We start from the raw sequence: 17999 nt of genomic DNA on the forward strand, positions 1-17999 counted from the left end.
GGTGAGCATTAGGTATTGTGGAGGGGAGGGTAAACCTAGTTCCAGTGACTCTAAGTGTCAAAGTCAGGGGAAAAAGAAAACAGGGAGGAAAACTCAGGAGAGGAGCTGAGGGCTGGACATATTAAGAGTTTGTTCTGGACACATTCATTCCCAGGACAGATTTCTAGGGAGCAGCTAAAAATGATTGTGCTGAGCTCAGTGGGAAAGAGAGTGTGTACCTGGAGATTGGGGTGGGGGCGAGGCTAGGGACACAGATACTGCCAAAGCCCAGATGTGGAAGATGGAGGTCCTGGTCCATGATCTGTTCATTGGGGCTGAGATCTCAAGGATCAAGGACAGGTCTGCCAAGGGAAGACAGAGAGCCAGAGTGATTAGGATCATTCGAGAGAATTACAGAGAGGTAAGGATTGGGGGCTGGGAAGGAGTAGAAAGTGGAATAGAAGAGGAATGGAAGACATGTGTGGAACTTGATCTAACCAGCATGCAAAAGGTCCATCCTTCTACCCGATTTCCTCTGCTCTATCCTGTCAGACGCTCACAAAATTGACATTGCCATAGGACAGCCATCCTGAGCCTGTCTTAAACTGGGTCTTTTCCCACCGTCCTTGTGCTGTGAGCGCAGGCATGGCCCTTCTGCTTCGTCACCTACCTGACAGCAGCATTGCCTGAGTCAGCTGCTTCTAAAACAGCCCAGCATCCTGGGAGGCACATAGGGGAAGGGAGGTCTACATCAAAAGGAGAGCTTCTAGAGTAGTCATTCTCAATCTGTGGGTCATGACCCCTTTCACAAATGACCCTTTCATGGGGGTCAATATCAGAAATCCTGAAAATTACATATCTACATTATGATTCATTAGAAGTAGCAAAATTATAGTTATGGAGTAGTAATGAATAAAATTTAATGGTTGGGGTCACCACAACATGAGCTGTATTAAAGGGTCCCAGCATTAGGAAGGGTTGAGGACCACTGGTTTTAGGAACCACCCCATGAATCAGAATCAGTCTCTCTCTCTCTCTCTCTCTCTCTCTCTCTCTCTCTCTCTCTCTCTCTCTCTCACCAAGTTTCTTCCTCCTTCCCTCTTCCTCTTTCTTCCTAATAAGACTTTCTTAGAAATTGCACAGAAGCATATTTCTATGGATACAATATGAGATGATCGGACAGTGTAATTAGCATTATCATCACCTCAAAATTCCCCCTACTATACAAAAGCAGTCAGTCAGAGGCCTGAGTTTCAACTCACCACTTCCAAGCCACACAACCCAGGCCACACCCCTGAACCTCTCAGAGATGTTTGGCATCTCTAACAATAATGCTTTGTGTCTCACAATAAGAGACTGAGCAGATTCCCAGAGAGAGGCTCAAAACCCCAGCACAGAGTCTCACAAAAAAAAAAAAAAAAAAAAAAAAAAAAAAAAAAAAAATTGCCATAACGTTAGCTTTTATTACAAAGTAATGAGAGAGTGTAGCCAGAGTTTATAGTGGGTTTGCTGTGTGTGGTGCCCTTGGAAAATGGCTGGATATTTGTCTACTATTTGGACATTTGCTTTCTATTCCACTACAAAGTTCCAGCAAAGATTCTTTCTCTACAAAAAAAAAAAAAAAAAAAAAAAAAAAAAAAAACCAAAACAAAAAACAAGACCAGAGCCACCGCAACAGGACTGTAGAGAATGGACTAAGACACAAAGCTCTCTGGCTGTACAAACATTCTTGATGGTCTCTGCATGGGACTCATGGGTTCCATGAGAGAAATTCAGCCAAGCCACATTCATTCTAGACTTAATCACCTCCTTCAGCATCTTCACAGACCGGGAAGCAGGGCCAATGGTACAAATGATGCCAGTGTGGCGGGCCGTGATAGGTGCAGAGTCAATGTCCAGGCGGCGCACGTGTTCCAGGAAGGTGTCAGCCATGGCTGCGTGGAGCTGCTGGGTGTGAATGAGGGACACGAAGGGGCCTGAGATCCAGACTGGATTCATCAAGGGCAGAGGCACTGCAGAGATGGAGCTGAAGAAGGGAGCCACTCTGAAGATCACCCTGGACAGTGCCTACATGGAGAAGTGTGACGAGAACATCCTGTGGCTGGACTACAAGAACATCTGCTGGGTGGTGGAGGCGGGCAGCAAGATGATGGGCTCATCTCACGGCAGGTGAAGGAGAAAGGTGCTGACCACCTGGCGACAGAGGTGGAGAAAGGTGGCTCCCTGGGCAGCAAGAAGGGCGTGATGCAGATGTCTGTGGAAGTCCAGGATTTGTGCTCCTGCTGACTGTAAGGACAGGGAAGCTACTTCTGCGGTGGTATCAATGACTGCAGACGCCGAGCTGAGAAAGAGGGACACGGAAGGCTTCTGTGATACCCCTACCCCGCCCCGACCTGACAGCTTAGGCAGAAAGCCATGGAAGAGAACTCTTAAAATTGTGGTAAGGTTGCTCAAGGGTAGCTCTCCACAATGGGTGGATTCTGGTGGGGAAGTGTTGCTGTAAATACTAAAAAAGATGGTTTGTCTTTTTATCAGTCCCCGAGGTCTCACTCCGTGGATGTCGCTCTAGTGTGGAGCCGAGCACGCGGACTGTCACTCAGTCCAAAGCCTACACTCTCCATGAGATTCCCTTCCCAGGCTGCTCACTCTGCCTGCCCTTCAGTTTCTGTCTCGGGTTGTCTCTTTACCCCACCGCCTGGCACAAACATTACTCCAGGGCCTGACAGCTTTTCATGCAGGTTTGTATATTACATTCCCAATCCACAAACCCTCTATACCATAAGATTACATCAAATAGACAAAGATACAACTGGCCTTCTATATGAGATAAAAGACCTATAAAATCCCTTTAAAATATTCATATCTTCCTATCACCGATTGCGGCCGCCAGAATCCATGTCTGCTTTCTCCAGCTCCATCTTGATCTTTCCCCTCAATACCTGCTTCTGTTCTGTTTTCCTACCTTTTTCCCACCTACCTCTCCACTGTCCAATCATGTACCACCTTAACATAAATCTACAGGGAAGGACTCACTTTTCTTTAAGGGACTGGCCACTGGGAATCTGACCATGCTCCAGTGAGCACATAGATGCCATTTGGACTTTTGTTTCCTTTTGGGTGGGGGTGGGGGGATGGGAAGGGTGGGAGGAAGCAGGGCGGTCACAACGGTGGGGAGGCAGACCTTGGAAACGCGATGGGGTGTATGATGTGAGATTCCCAAATAATCAATAAAGACATTATGTTGGGGGCTGGGAATGAAGTAGTTGAAACCCAAGGAGTACAGAATATTATAAAGGTGGTTTTATATGATGGTCAAAATACAAATTTGTTGACAATAAAGAACCTGGAAAGCTCCTCCCATGCAATAGCAACTTTTTTCATCCTCACCCTGCACCACACAACTCCCATCCATGTCATATATTACCAAACACATAATAAACCTGTGGAGAAGTAAACATGCCGTCTCAGGCCTGCTCTGGGTGTGTGTGTGTGTGTGTGTGTGTGTGTGATTTTTGTTTTTTCTTTTGTTTGTTTTGTTTGTTTTTGTAGCTGCAGTCATTTGGAACTCTGTGTTGGTTCTGGTTTACATATTTTTATTTCCGCTTTAGGACAGTTCTCTCCCATCTCACCCCCATCCGCACATTGGCTGAATTTGGGAAAGATCCCATGTCTAAAAGTGAAATTGGTAGCATATGCATCCAACCTCCTCTGGAGGAGCCTGGGAGGCTCCTAAGTTCTTCCTCCACATCCCTCCCAGCAGGTCACGGCAGGCACCTTGGTCAGGACAGGGGCAGCTGTGGCCTCTGGGTTAGCGCTTCCAACGTGGACCTCAGTGCAGCCTCTAATATCCTCTGCTAGGCTTCGTTCTCAGATCCCACATGAGAGTGCAGGGCACCAACACTCCCGAACGACTGATTGTGGCTGGCAACATTCACATCAAAGACCTAAGAAGGATGAAATCAAGCATGCAGAAGGGAACAGCCAAATGTCAGTGGGAAAGCACAAACTATCCCTCAGACATCTCAGCTAACACTGAAAGTCACTGTAGCCTTCTGAACTTGTATCAGGCAAGACATGGATCACAAAACCTGCAGCAAATTCAATTTTGTAATCATCCCCATGTAGATATGACAAAGGTAAGAAAAATATTTTGAACGAAGATGTTTATCATAGTCACATTATACAAAGAAGGTGTTCAGCACAACGCTGTTGATTAAAGCAGTGTCTTACAGACCATAGCATGCAAGCATGTGGAGACCTGTCATCCTTAGCTGTGAGGCTGGCTGCACATTGTAGGCAGAGTTCGGCATTGCTGGCTGCTGCCCACTAGATGCCAGTAGCAGCCCTCCTAGCCATGACATCTAAAGCAACTCCAGGTATTGCTCCTCTGTCTGCCTCTGGAGGGAGAGTGAACCCTGCTTGAGAACATCCAGTTCAGGTGACAACCAGCTACTAACTCTCCACAGGGCTGGGCAGGAAACAGGAAAGGATAAGCCTGGGGAACTTTGAATGTGTGTCCTCCTTCTACAGAAGGCAGGCACTCAGCCAGAAACCCAGAAAGTGTGTGTGTGTGTGTGTGTGTGTGTCTGTCTGTCTGTCTGTCTGTCTGTCTGTCTGTCTGTGTGTGGTCTCTGTTTCCCCCAAACCCCCCCCCCCAGTGTTCAAGGACTTTAGATTCCAAAGCCTCATCATGTCTTTTGAGGCTCTGCTAGCTCTGCTGACCACTCTGGGATGAGGTTCCCTGAGCTGGAGATGTGAGAATACCCTTGGTTGTCTCTCCTCAGGCCAAGACAGCAAAGGACAGAGATAATTTTGCGAAGTGGTACATCTTACCAGGCCTTGCTCAGTGTGGCTGGGAAGAGGCCCTTTTAGGGTCTACTTGGTAAGCTCTCCTGGGCTCCAAGCTAGTGTGGAGGTCAGTGTCTGAACCTTCTCCTGCCAGGCATAGCACAAGACAGGGAATGGCCTACAAAGCAAGCTAACCTGCTACCTAGCCCACAGTCCATGCCGGTGTCTTACTGGAGATTTCTGGAATTTTTTGATTTACCAGCAATATATAATAAACTTGGGGTGAGTGGGATGGGTCCCTGGGTTCAATCCTCAATGTTGAAAAAATAAAAAGTTTGTGATTTAGAGTCCCAGAAAGGACATTGCTGAAGACCCTGAGACCATGCAAGGACTGAGGAGCCTGGCACACCCTTAGGAATCCTCCTGGCCTCTGCAGAAAGGAAGAGTAGAGACCAGGTTCCTGCCAGAGGCAAGTGCCAACGAAACAGCTGCCCTGGACCCTGGGGGTGACGGCCAGGACAACTTGGTTCCTGGGGATAAGATCTGACATGTCCTCCTGGGGGTCCTTTAAGCTCGGAAGCTGGGCCTTTCTCCTGAAGCCATCATTTCAAGGGGCCTCTGTGAAAGCGCACAGAAGAAAGTGACTTCCTTTTCCCTGTAAGGCACTCCAGTCTTCCAGGCATAAGTCCGCATCTGTGGCACCACTTTCCAGGCAGCTCAGCAGCAAACTCAGCGGGATGGGGCCAAAGGAGGCCTCAAACTGAACAGGGCAGGGTCAAAGGAGACTTCTGGATGTCTCAGTGTCTTCGCTAGGGAAGAGATCCATTCAGTCCCAAGGGTTTTCACACTACAGCAGCACTTAGATTTCTCCCTTGCTGTGCTCTGGAATATTTTCATGCACAAGAAACTCCCTGGTGGTCACTGAATTTTTCAGATATAGATTCTGAACTCGCTCTTCACAGGGAGGCTCCAGGCCTGGACTCTGGCTGTCAGGCAGAGATCGGTTGTCAAGTTCTGAGTATGACTCTTCCACCATTGCCGGACTCAGGCTATAGGAGTCTTCAGGAGCAACCTCAGTTAAAACTGAGAGTTCCTTAAAACTTCTCCCTGGGGGACAGTCAGCTCTGGATGGGGAGGTTACATACTCATTCGCTTCTCCTAAAATGTTCCCCTGACCCTGTCCAGCTTCCTCTGTCGAAACTATTTCCAGAAAATTCTCAAAGTTCACTACCAGCTTGTCAATGAGGTCATCGGGAATAGGACATGGTTTTAGGACCCTGTCTTCCGTGTTCCCAGAGTTTTCAGTCTTCTTCATATTTGACTTCTACAAAAGAGGAAAGGGAACACCCCAGGGGTCATGTAAGGAATGCAAATGACTGAGCTGAATCATTGTATTTGGGACACAGAAGCCCTGCCCCTAACATAGCCCCTGCATCCCTCCCTGGTTTAGACAGTGACCAGCTACTTCCTCAAGAGCTTGGCAACAGTGACCCACATCCAAAGGACCAGCAGCACCCAGTGACCCATAATCCTTTTAGAGAACTCCCAGCCATCTTCCACACCACATTTACAAAACTCCAGGTGAGATGAGAAAATCCAGAAAGGCAAAAGGCACCACCAGAAGATCTAAGGCGGCCTCACAACAGGGCAGGGTTCTCTGTCACCTTTGTCTCCTGCCGATCCGGCCCAGTGCCTGGTGTACAGTCTGCAGTTAAATATAGCCGACTATCCTGCAGACTATGCAAAGCATGTCTCTTCAACTTAATAAACAGGAGAGCAAAAAGGCCAATGTAACAGAAGCAAAGGAAAGGAGGGAGCAAAACCAGAGCTCGTTATTACAAAAATGTCCGTGTATTTTTTTTTTTTTTAAATTCTAAGTTAAAGAAAAAGACTAATGTTTTAAATTCTTGCATTGAGCCAACCTGGGGAAGGACTTTTAATACTAAGGATCTCAGAGCTACATTTGACGGGGTTGATTTCCACTTACGGGGGAAGTCATATGTTAGACATTTTTCAAGATTCCTATTTAAAAATATCCGTAATCACTTCTTGGCCTTTTGGATAAGATCAAGTGTAGAAACATCCTTAAATAGAGGAGTTCTACTTGAAAAAAAAATCGGGAAACCCTACTGCTAATTAAACAATAACACCTGCCATTGGAGAGACCCAATTCAAAGATGCCTTTGGCTTGCCATTTCCCCAGTACTGCTGTGTTTCTGAGCAGCCCCCAGACTAATTTGCTCTTGACTGCCTTTTAAATGAACTCAGAGGTGGTAGTCAGGCCCTCTTGTTCCCCATCAAAAAGTCAAACTGTGGAGCAGTTCTTTCATGGTATCCTTACAAGATCACTTCTATAAGGGATACCTCAGGCCCTGAGGAGCATCTTTCCTCCAGTCCAGAGTACAAGATGGAAGTCCCAATAGGAAAACTGATTCCATCTGCCCATTCAGCTGTTTCCTAGGTCTTCCAAACTTTCAGTTCTTTCTTTGTGAGCCTTGAGGAAAGCCTTTCCCATTCCCATCCATCTGGTATACCTCCTCCAGCCAGTCTGCACAATTTCCTGGACAAAACCCAGCAATGTGTACCTTGAAATTATCTCCGAGCCATGTGGCTAAACTACTTTCAGCAGGGTTGGGAACATCAGGACAACACAGATGAGTCAATTGGCTGTTAAAAGATGAGATTTTTAAGAGAGGGGGTGAGTCCAGGACATGGTCCATGCATAGTGTGTGGCTGAGCTAAGGGCAAGGTTTATTAAAGGCAACAGTATGACTCCTTACTCAAGAAGGGTCTGATTGGTTTGAATGAGAATGGCCCCTACAGGCTGACATGTTTGAATCCCCAGTTGGTGGAACTGTTTGGGAAGGATTAGGAGGTGTGGCCTTGTAGGAAGAGGTATATCACTAGGAGAAGGCCTGGAGGTTTCAAAAGCCCACCCATTCCTAGTTAGCTCTCTGTCTCATGGCTGTGTCTCAGAGTGGGCTCTCAACTACTGCTCCATAGCCAAGATAGCCTTCTTGCTGACATGTTCCCTACCATAATGGTCACGGATAGACTCTAACCCTCTGAAACTGTAAACCTCAAATAAAAACTTTATAAATTACCTTGATCATAATGTCTTATCACAACAATAGAAAATACCCAAGACAGAAGGCAACTACCCAGCTTTCTATTAAATAAGAGTAAGTGTACACACTCTTCACTGACGGGAAGTAGGACGTAGTTGTCTATGGGACAACACAAATGGATATGCTTCCCCCACATAATTATATGCTTAACTTTCTTTCTCTATCACCCCCATATCTCTACCCTGGTCCTGATGTTGAAAACTACATTACTTTTGGCAAATGTATTCTCAGGAGCAGTTGATGCACTAACTACCCACACTTCTGCATAGTGTTCCCAAAGTATGCTCCCAAACTTCAACACCAGTGTATCCCACTAATCAAAATACACATTCCTAGTCTTTATCCCAGAACTCTGAGTCAGAAAACCCTTGGGGCAGGATCCAGTTCTGACATGTGTCTAGATTGAAGATGGTTACTTAAGAATACAATGTACAAAAAAAAGTCTGTGCTGTGACTTGGCTGCAGAATATTGATGGTGATTGAGGTCGACATTAGTCACAAATGAAGCCCAGCTGCTGGGCAGAGAAGGCTCACAAGGACCAGGGTAGAATGTCCTATCAAGGAGAAACACTGAGACAGCCTAAGGCTCACTGCAGGGAGAAATACAAAATGCTGAAGACAAACATCTTTCCCCACACTGGCAAGAGCAAGCAGGACAAATATACCTGCAGCCAGCCACCCAACTCTGCATCACAAAAAACAGACATGTGCTCTCGTCCAGTTGGCTAGCACCCAGGCTCTTTTCCACTCCAACCTTACATGATAGACTTTGTCAGACAGAGCCTATGGGGCAGGTAGTATTCCCTTGGCCTCAGAAGAATCTAGACTTGGTGTACAGACCTGCACAAATAAGTCGGAATCGTCACGAGTCTATGAGTGTGGCCTTTAGTCATTCCCGCACACATGGACCAAATGAATGAATGAGCAGCCCTCCCTCTCCTGGGGTGGAGTTCCCTCTCACACCACCAGCCACAATGGCACCCACTGCTTTCTGTGGCAAATTTTAAAGACATTCACTGTCAATTATGCACTCACTTTGGCTTTCTGAGACCAAAAGTCACTGTTTTGATGCTAAGTAGAAGAAGGCCTCCTCCAATTAGAGATGTTAGAAGGACAATTTCAAAGACACCTTTGTGATAAAGAAAACAAAATACTATTGTCAGTAAAGTTCCCCAACTCTTTGACAAAAATCAAATATTAACTTTTTCTTTTAGCTTTTTTTTTTCTTTAGCAATGTTTCTCATTAATATCCTATTTAAATCCAATTTATTTCTAATGAAATCACTGGGATTTTGATTCTCTTTTTAGCTGTCTTCTCTATATATAACATGATAGATATTAATATATTTTCTTTTGTATTATTATATTTTTCTTATACAGAATAATGGGTTTCATTGACATCTCCAAATATTATATGTTATGTACTGATAGATCTTGAGTTTGCCAGGATCATCTTCCAACTTCATTCAGTACTTACTAGCATAACTATTAGCCAGACATTATTCTGAGAAATAAGACAAACAAGTAAGCAAAGAAATCAGATCCTTAATCACATGGTTCATATATCCTGGGGTAGAAAAACTCACATGATAAACTTTGACAGGTAATCTTTGACTTGTCGATTTGCCTAGACTAAGAGATACCTACAGAACAGTAAATACATGCATGCTATTGTATGTTTGTGAGGGTGAGTCCAAAAGACTGACATGGGAGAACACTTAGGGGAGAGTCTACCCTGAATGTAGGCAGTACTATCTGATAGGTCGGCAGTACCCCCAGATGGGCGGGCAGTATCATCTGATAGGCTGGTACTACCATCTGATAGGTTAGCAGTACCATCTGATAAGCTGACAGACTGTTCTAACTTGTGCAGGCATGCGGTGCACATAAGCTCACTCAGACACACACATACAAATAATAATAATAATAATAATAATAGTCTTTCAAAAAAAAAAAAGAGAGAGAGAATGGGTGGCAGAGGACCCCGGAGAGAAGTAGAATAGTCTTTAATCTACAGACCACGGAGAGAACTTCTAGGTTCCAACACAGGGTTGTGCCTTAAATTTGATCCTGGGTGAAATTTTCATAATTTCACTTGTATCCAGTGTTCTGAAGCTATAGCATGATGTTAAAGGATAATTTTAGAAGTAGTATCAAAAATAATTCCAAGAAGGCATTGTTAGCCTTCAGAACAGAGCATGCTTTCTGTGTAAAGCCAGATATTCTGCTCAAAGTTTCCAGAACCACCGTCTACTTCATTTTTCAGGAACATAAATAACCAGAGGCTTTTGAGATGCATCAAGAAGACATTTTTTGGCCTATAGTAGTTATTGCAAAACTTTTCAGTGTTGCTTGAATTTTGATTGATTGATTGAAATAGGGTTTCTCTGTATAGCCCTGGCTGTCCTAGAATTCACTTTGTAGACCAGGCTGGCTTTCCTCTTCTTTTTCCTTTGTTTATTACACATCCTCAGCTCTCCTACCAAATGTCTTCCTTAACCAACCACCAAATAGAACTATTATATTTCACATCATTTGTTATCTCTATCAAATGTTCTTGTTTTCCATGTTTTCAATGTAAAAGCTGATAAGTTGAATACACATGCCTTTTTGTAAACAAACCAAAACCTCACCACAGATGGTAACATTAAGTCTCTTGTCAGTGACCTTGGATCAACCAATCTTTTCTTTCCAAGGTTCTATTGCACAACTCTTGACATTTAGACACTGGTGTGAGCTCAAGCAACAGCCTTTGATGTGACTGAGGCTGAAGTTGTTGTTCGCTTCATCCTAAGATTATTTAAGGCTGCCCATCAGGAAATAGCAACATGACCAGTCTGTCTCACTTTGCCAGCTCCTCAGTAATTCCTCATTGCTTACCTTTCTGGGAGGCAAGTAAGCCAGAAGAGAGCAGGAGGCTTCTCACTTGGCTGCTGTTGGCTTTCCTTGCTCCTGAGAAATGCCATTGCCAACCTAAGGTAAACTTCAGAAGAGGCCTAGAGCTAATACTCACTGATTGATGATGTCTTGAAGTTTATTTTCTCCCCATTGGTACCTCCAACTCTGGTGCTGGCCATGACCCAAACAGTGTAAAAGGTCCTTCGTGTCAAAGACTCCAGGTCATACTGCAGGGCAAGGGGATTAACAGTCTTGGCTGAAAGAAAAAAAAAAATAGAAGCAAAATAGTACAGCAAGTCAAACTGAAGATGTGCATTGGCATTGACCCAGGGTTCCCTGACCTGTACTTCTAGCTTCCCAACTTCTGCTTAAAGAAAGTCCATCAAGATGGATCAATGATGTAAACATAAGAGCTAAAAGTATCAAACTCTTCAAAAACCCAAATAACCAAACCACAACTTTGAATCGTGAGTACTTAAAAAAAAATACAATACCCTAAGCACAAGCAACTGCATAAAACAATATTAAACTGAACTTCCTTAAAGTTAAGACGCTGCTGTTCATCAAAAGACAGTATCAGGCATGAAATAACTGTCTACAAAATTGAAGAAAGTGTTTGTAAGTTATATATTAGATAAGGAGTTTTTACGCACAATACAAGGAACTTATAACCCAAGACTACAAAGACAATCTACTGTGAAAGTGGGTAAAGAACTGACAAGGCATTGCTCTGAAGAAGGCATGCAAGTAGCCAACAGCCACACAAGAGTGCTTGGTATCATTCGTGACTACGGTGCAAAAGGTTTCTGAGATACCCCTTGGAACACACGATGTAAGACTGGCCTATTTTATTTTGCAGGACACCCAAAACCTTGTGCATGCTAGGGACATGCTTGGGCTCTGAACTTCCCCCTCAGCCATGATTGCTTCATTGAAATTGTCTGAATAGATAATCTATAGGCACAGTCTGGTAGCTGGCAGAGGCCATGGGAGGAGGGGACAGGGAGTCACTGATTAAAGGAACACAGAGCTTCCACGCGAACAGGGAGATGAAAGAAGTGGTGATTACACAATTCGATAAATGTTCTTAAGACCTCTGAACTATATACCTTCAAATATTTAGTTCTGAATATTCAAATATTCATATTATATATACTATAATGTACTCAAAAAGAAAGTGCCATGGACAATGGGTGGTAGAACTTATGCTTTGAGAGCTCTGCACCAAGACAGGTGCCATCAAACAAGGTCTGTCCCTGCATATGAACCCACTCCTTAAGATGGGCAGATCCTGCCCAAAAGAATGGTCAGAAAAGTCCAAGGGGACCCACCCATTCTGTGACTGAGCAGGAGAGATTACAACTCCTCCCAGTCCTCCTTGGGACTCCTTTAAACCTTTTAAACTCATGAGGTGGTGCCCCTGACTCCATTTTCAGAGAGGTACAAAGCAGCTGAGTATCTGGATAAGTGTGCAGGTCACAGCACTGGGAGCCACCTCTGTGTCAGGTCTATTCACATCATCTAGGGGGAACGAGCAGAGGGGTGGGTTGAGTTTGTTCAGCTTGGCTGTGTGCATACTTACAGAATTCTTTTCCACCTTCAGCTTGGTAAAATATAGTGTAATTGCTGATAAATCCATTTCTAACACTCTTGGGAAGCTCTTCCCATATAATCATGGCTGTCTTCAAACCAATGTTCTCCACCCTGGTCTCAGGACCTCTTGATGGAGCTTCAGAGGACAGGGAGAATAAAAAATAAATAAACAACAAGGCTGAATCATACTCCAGAAGATCAACCCCTGCCCTGGAGTTCAGGCAAAAACCACAATGCTGGGTTTGGGATAAGGAAGTTGAATGGGGAAGTAAGGAGTAAACTTGTTTGTAGAGATTGCTTTTTTCCTCCTAGTCAGGCATCTTATTTAAGATGATGAGGAATTTCAAAGCCTCAAGAAAATGTACTTTTCTGTAGGTCCCCCATTCCAATTAGCACCCAGCTTTCATTCCTGTCTCTAAAGTGTAGCTATGATCAGTTGGAGACTAACTTCCCTGGCCTACCTTTACACAACAGAAGACAGTTTCCAGTGCTGAATCTAGAGGATGCTCATTTCCAAAAAGATAAAGTCTGAGTAATGTATCTTGATTATTGTCTCATAAAAAGTCACCTGGAAGGATGCAAGATAGCCCAATGGAAGGCACTTGCCATGAAAGCATAAGGTCATTTAAAAAGCTGGCCATGGTGGCCTCTGTTGTAAGATCAGAGCTGAAGAGGTGGAGACAGGTGGACCTCTGGGGTTGCTGGCTAGCCAATGGGCAGCTAGACTAATGAGCAAGCCCCAGGTCCCTGGGAGGAATCTCAAAACATAAACAAGGTGAACGGCTTCTGAGAAATGACAATTAAAGTTGACTTCAAGCTCTCATACATGCACCAAAACACCCATGACTAACATACACACACACACACACACACACACACACACACACACACACACACACACACGTATGTACTCCCAGAGAATCACTTTAACATGTGTATGATGAGTTTGATATGCTTCCTGAATTGACCTTAATTAATGTTCACTTTGGTGACAGCCTCAGTTGCTGTTTTGTTGTGACATTAGGCAAGCTTCAATTCCCCCATTGTAAAGCAAGAAGTGAGTAGACTTATTGAAATCTTTAAATTTAATGAGTCTATACTCTGGGCCCATGTGTGTCAAACACACACAACTGAAGATGAACATTAAGGTGTGGTAGAAATGAGCCTTGAAACAGCCCTACATCTGAACTTGTAAGAGCCCATTTCCTTCCCCCAAAGTTGGTCCACACATACCTTTTTCTTTGGCATAAGCTTGGATTGAATATGGCTCTCCTATTTGGTGTCCCAACACTGGATACACTGATATATTATAGCATGTGAAAGGCTGTAATTTATCTGGAGGAGAGAGAGTGGGAGAGAGAGCTGCATAAGTACACATAATGACAGAGTAGATAAAATGGAGGGCTGAGTTGTGGCCTAAGACTTACAAAAGACATCCTGTTTCTCTCTAATGCCTGCCCTTGTTCTAAGATGTCCTAACTCCCAGAACCAAACTGAGGACACTTTTAAGAAAATTACAGCTCCATCATGAGTGGAGGTCGGGAGTCCTTCCTCCATCAATGATTTTATCATGTGAATTGGGGGTATACTGAATAAAATGTAACCCTCCTGACAACAATATCTACTCAAATACCTTGAATTCTAGTTCTCTACCTGTCTGCATTCCTTTATAAGGTATTGTGTTTTGTTTTGGGAGACAACATCTCATGATATAGCCCAGGCTAGCCTTAAACTCAAGATCTTCCACTTGTCTCAGCCTCCTCCAGAGGGCTGGGAAGACAGACACATATCGACACCCAGGACTTCATCTCATAGATTCTATTAAGTGCTGGGCAACAGTAGAAATGATGAGACTTAAAGGCAAACTTAGCTTATGTCTTATATGGGAACTGAACTTACTAAGGATGGGGCTAGCTCTTAAGCAGGTCACTAGATCAGAAGGGAATTTCTGAAGTAGAACAAGTGGGACCCGAAATCTGGTGTTACCTCAAATAATCGGGGCTCTCTTCTGGTGGGTATTAAGATTGTGTTTCTTTTGGACATGACAGAACTACTGTATTCATGAATTCATAGCAGCTGTGCTTGCCCACACAAATCAAAGCGGTCAACAACCCAGCATGGAGTGGGAGGGGTATGAGAATGAGACCCACCTCTAACTGAGGCACTGTAATAGGCACTTGATGGGGGTAGGAGCTGAGGATCAGGTTTCTCTAAGGGTGTTTCCCCCACTCCCCAGGAGGCCAACCACTATAGTGGGTGCCCTACACCTATGCCTACATGGGCAGCACAGATTCCACTCAGTAGGTTATTTAAAAGCTAGAAATAAAGGGAGGGACAGAAAGTTGGGAAGGATGGGGAAAAATGGGGAGTAGATCCAAGAGCGGTACTTAGATATGGGAAAAATACATTGTCCATTCATATGAAATTATCAGACTCAATTAACATATGATTTTTCAAAGCCTTCTTTTTTTCTGTTAAATTATGATTAGCACTGGCAGCGTAGCTGGAAGACATTATTATTTCCTGTGTCTCCGTTGACATTTGTGGGTAAGATTAGGTTTGCTTCCCGCCTGGGCACAGGTTTTCTGTGCCAGCTCTGCCTGGGAAAGGCTGAGAGCCATGACAGTGCTCTACACAACCTTCAAGGCTGATTTAAATGAAACCAAATCCTGCACCAAGGGAGCCCGCAGGCTCTGAGCCAGCTACCTTGCTCAATGGTCCAGTTGGTGACCTGAGACACAGATTCCCAGCGGAGAGCAGGGAACTTCAGCTCAGCTGCTTCTGGGAGCCACTCCACTATCCAAGTGTCCACCTGAGGAATGGAACTCTGCCAGTTCACCACCAGCAGGGGCTCAGATATGTGGGCCTGCATGTCCTTGATGCACTGGAAGGCTGAGGAGAGGGGGAAAGGACTGGTTCACAAATCAATCCAAACGCACCGGCCCCACTGGCATCCTGTCATTGCCAAATGGCAAAGGGTCAAAGTTCAAGCTCTCCACTGGAGCTCTGAAAACTTCCCTTTGTCGTTGTTCCTTTCCCTTATCAAATATCTCTGATGGTTAAATGCTTTTGAAATCCCCTGAACTAACCAGATTCCTGAAAGTGAACTAGGATCTGGAGGGACATTGCACTGTCTCCAAGCAGGAGAAGAAACCTGTTCTCACACACACACATACATGCATACAATGCATGCATGCACATAAGCATGTACATATGCACACACATACATATGCACATATGCATGCACACATTTACACATACATGCACACACACATATTCTTACGCCTACTTAAAAAATAAGGTGGAGAACAATTGAAAAAACAACTGATGTCTGCCTCTGGCTTCTGTACACACATACCAATTAGTATGCACAGAACCACACACACACACACACACACACACACACACACACACACACACACACACACACACAAAGATAAGAAAGGAAGCAAGCAAGTGGTGGGGGGAGGAGAAGTAGAGAGGAAGAAATTGGAGATATTGGAGTTGCCCCAAGCCAGGGCCTAAAGCCTGAAGAAGTGTGGAAAGATTGAAGAGGATCCTCCTCTAGAGACTCTGGGGAGAGCGTGGTCCAGTGCACAACTTGCTTTCCTATACCTCTAACCTCCAGAACCACAGGACAGTGTGTTTCTGCTGTTTGGAACCACCCAGTTGGTGCAAGTTCACAGCAGTAGCTTTAGGACAGTAAGAGAGCACTCTTGCTTAATTAGCCTCTGGCCTGTATCCTCCACTTCCTCCTCTGGTTTCCTGGAGGCACCTTCATAGCCAGTGACTGGCAAGGACTCCTGCCCTGAAGACGAGTGAGCACATCCCAGACTTCGGAGACCAATTCTGGAGCTCTGAGACAGTGGGAAAACCAGATCTAAGTGCCAGGTATGCTGCAGGGGCTGAGAAGATCATGGGGAGGTCGGAAAGGAATCCAGAAACTATGAATCAGCCATGCAAGAGGGAAGGCCTGTCCTCATTAAGAAAGTGCTAAGAGAAACGTTTCTAAATCATCCTACTGAATAAACACTAATCACCATTCTTCATCAAGAACACCTTGGGCTCTTGCTCCTAAAGGACTCTGAAGAATAAAGATACATGATCAGCTCTGGAGGCAGGGAAGAGGTCTGACTGTGAACCTCAGTAATACCTTGTGACAGTCATGATGACAGCCACCCTAGATCTGGCTAGTACTGTTCTAAGGCCAGTTCAGTGTGAGCCCCAACTCTCTCCCTGATGCAGTCCCCACTACCCCTCAAGCCAACTCACCACACAACAACCTTTGCTTTTCCACATCCTGTACCATACCAGTCCTGCCTGTGACTGAAGACACATAAAATTCAAAAACTTTAAGAGTAGAGAGACCCTGAAAGGTTATTTCTGCCAGTCCTATACTTTAAAAATAATAACAGAGACAAAGAACCATTTTGGCTTGTAGAGTATCTGTGACCAGAAGTCCAAGTCACAGTATTGTGAGAATTTTGGTTTCTTAACCGCCCCCAACAGTTATGTATGTCTTTGCTTTGATCCCAGCTGTGGGTTATGGGACTGCTTCAGATCCATGCCACTGTGACTGTCTTGTGCTCTAGGAAAGGCATGATTCTTGCCAGCTGCAGATAGTCTATGTTTAGAATTCTGGGGACGGGAGAAGTCATAAATTCAAGAGCCCGAGAGGGCCTGTGGCAGCTTCTGCTCCCTCTGCGGCTGGTGGTTCCTGTCACTGCTTTTGCTATTGTTGGATTACTGGATGGTGGTTGGAGATATTCTGATGACAAAGATTGGACTTGCCCCAGGGAACTCAATACCCCTAATCAGTAGGAAATAGTCTAAAAAGGTCTATGTTCCCTTTGCCCTCTAACCTTCCTTCTCTCTGATCTAATGTTGGGGGGTGGAAAGGATTAGGGTGGAATAAGAGTCAGGAGGGTAGTGGGTATAAGAACTCAACAAACTACCCAAAAGCCTAGCTACACATCATGAGCACTAATTCTTAAGATAAGTGCATCATACCAGTTTAGTTTACGCAGAGCTGGGTTGGGGTTCCACTGGAAAAATCTTGTACAAATCCCAAAACTTTCCTGGGTCCTTCATCATGTAGAAGGTAGACCTAACAGAATCTGCCTCATGGGTCATTTTGTGAGCCAGGCCATCTTGTCATAATGCCTGACATAACCTAATGCACAACATGTGATGATCACGTTGACTCAATGCGATTTAAGCACCAACATCATTATTACTTAACTCTTTCCTACATGGTTCACTATAACAGAATGTTATACAGTCTCATTTTCTGTGATAAATTATGATAAATGCTAAGCAAATAAAGATATCAATCAGAGAGAACAGCTCCTTGATGTCTGTACGGGCTGCTATGTTATTTGATATTTAGAAAACAATTTTTTTAAAAAAAAAAAAAAAAGAAGAAACAAAACCCAGCAAACAAATAAAACTTTTGGGCTCATGATCAAATATCACTGGCCAATACAACCAGACTCATCAGGGAAGGGCAGAAAAAGAAGGAAACTCTAATTTGGGCAAGTAAGGGGTGAGGATGGAAAGGGTAAATCTGGGAGGAGTTAGGAGAAGGAGATGATGTGCTCAAAATGTATTGCA

General features: G+C 44.5%; 1 protein-coding gene across 1 annotated transcript in view; it reads right to left on the minus strand.

Annotated features, from left to right (window-relative positions):
- Positions 1-5626: 5626 nt before the first annotated feature.
- The window catches only part of IL31RA (interleukin 31 receptor A), a gene marked incomplete at both ends in the record, with an annotated part of 39406 nt that continues 27033 nt past the window's right edge, over positions 5627-17999 (minus strand). The window contains 7 exons of the mRNA XM_080933734.1: positions 5627-6091; positions 7353-7434; positions 8931-9024; positions 10909-11049; positions 12376-12522; positions 13620-13721; positions 15093-15278. Of these exons, the coding sequence (XP_080789860.1) occupies positions 5627-6091; positions 7353-7434; positions 8931-9024; positions 10909-11049; positions 12376-12522; positions 13620-13721; positions 15093-15278 (1217 nt within the window). The remainder of the gene's footprint in view (positions 6092-7352; positions 7435-8930; positions 9025-10908; positions 11050-12375; positions 12523-13619; positions 13722-15092; positions 15279-17999) is intronic.

Source organism: Micromys minutus (assembly GCF_963924665.1).
Source record: "Micromys minutus genome assembly, chromosome: 20".
Taxonomy (NCBI): Eukaryota; Metazoa; Chordata; class Mammalia; order Rodentia; family Muridae; genus Micromys; species Micromys minutus.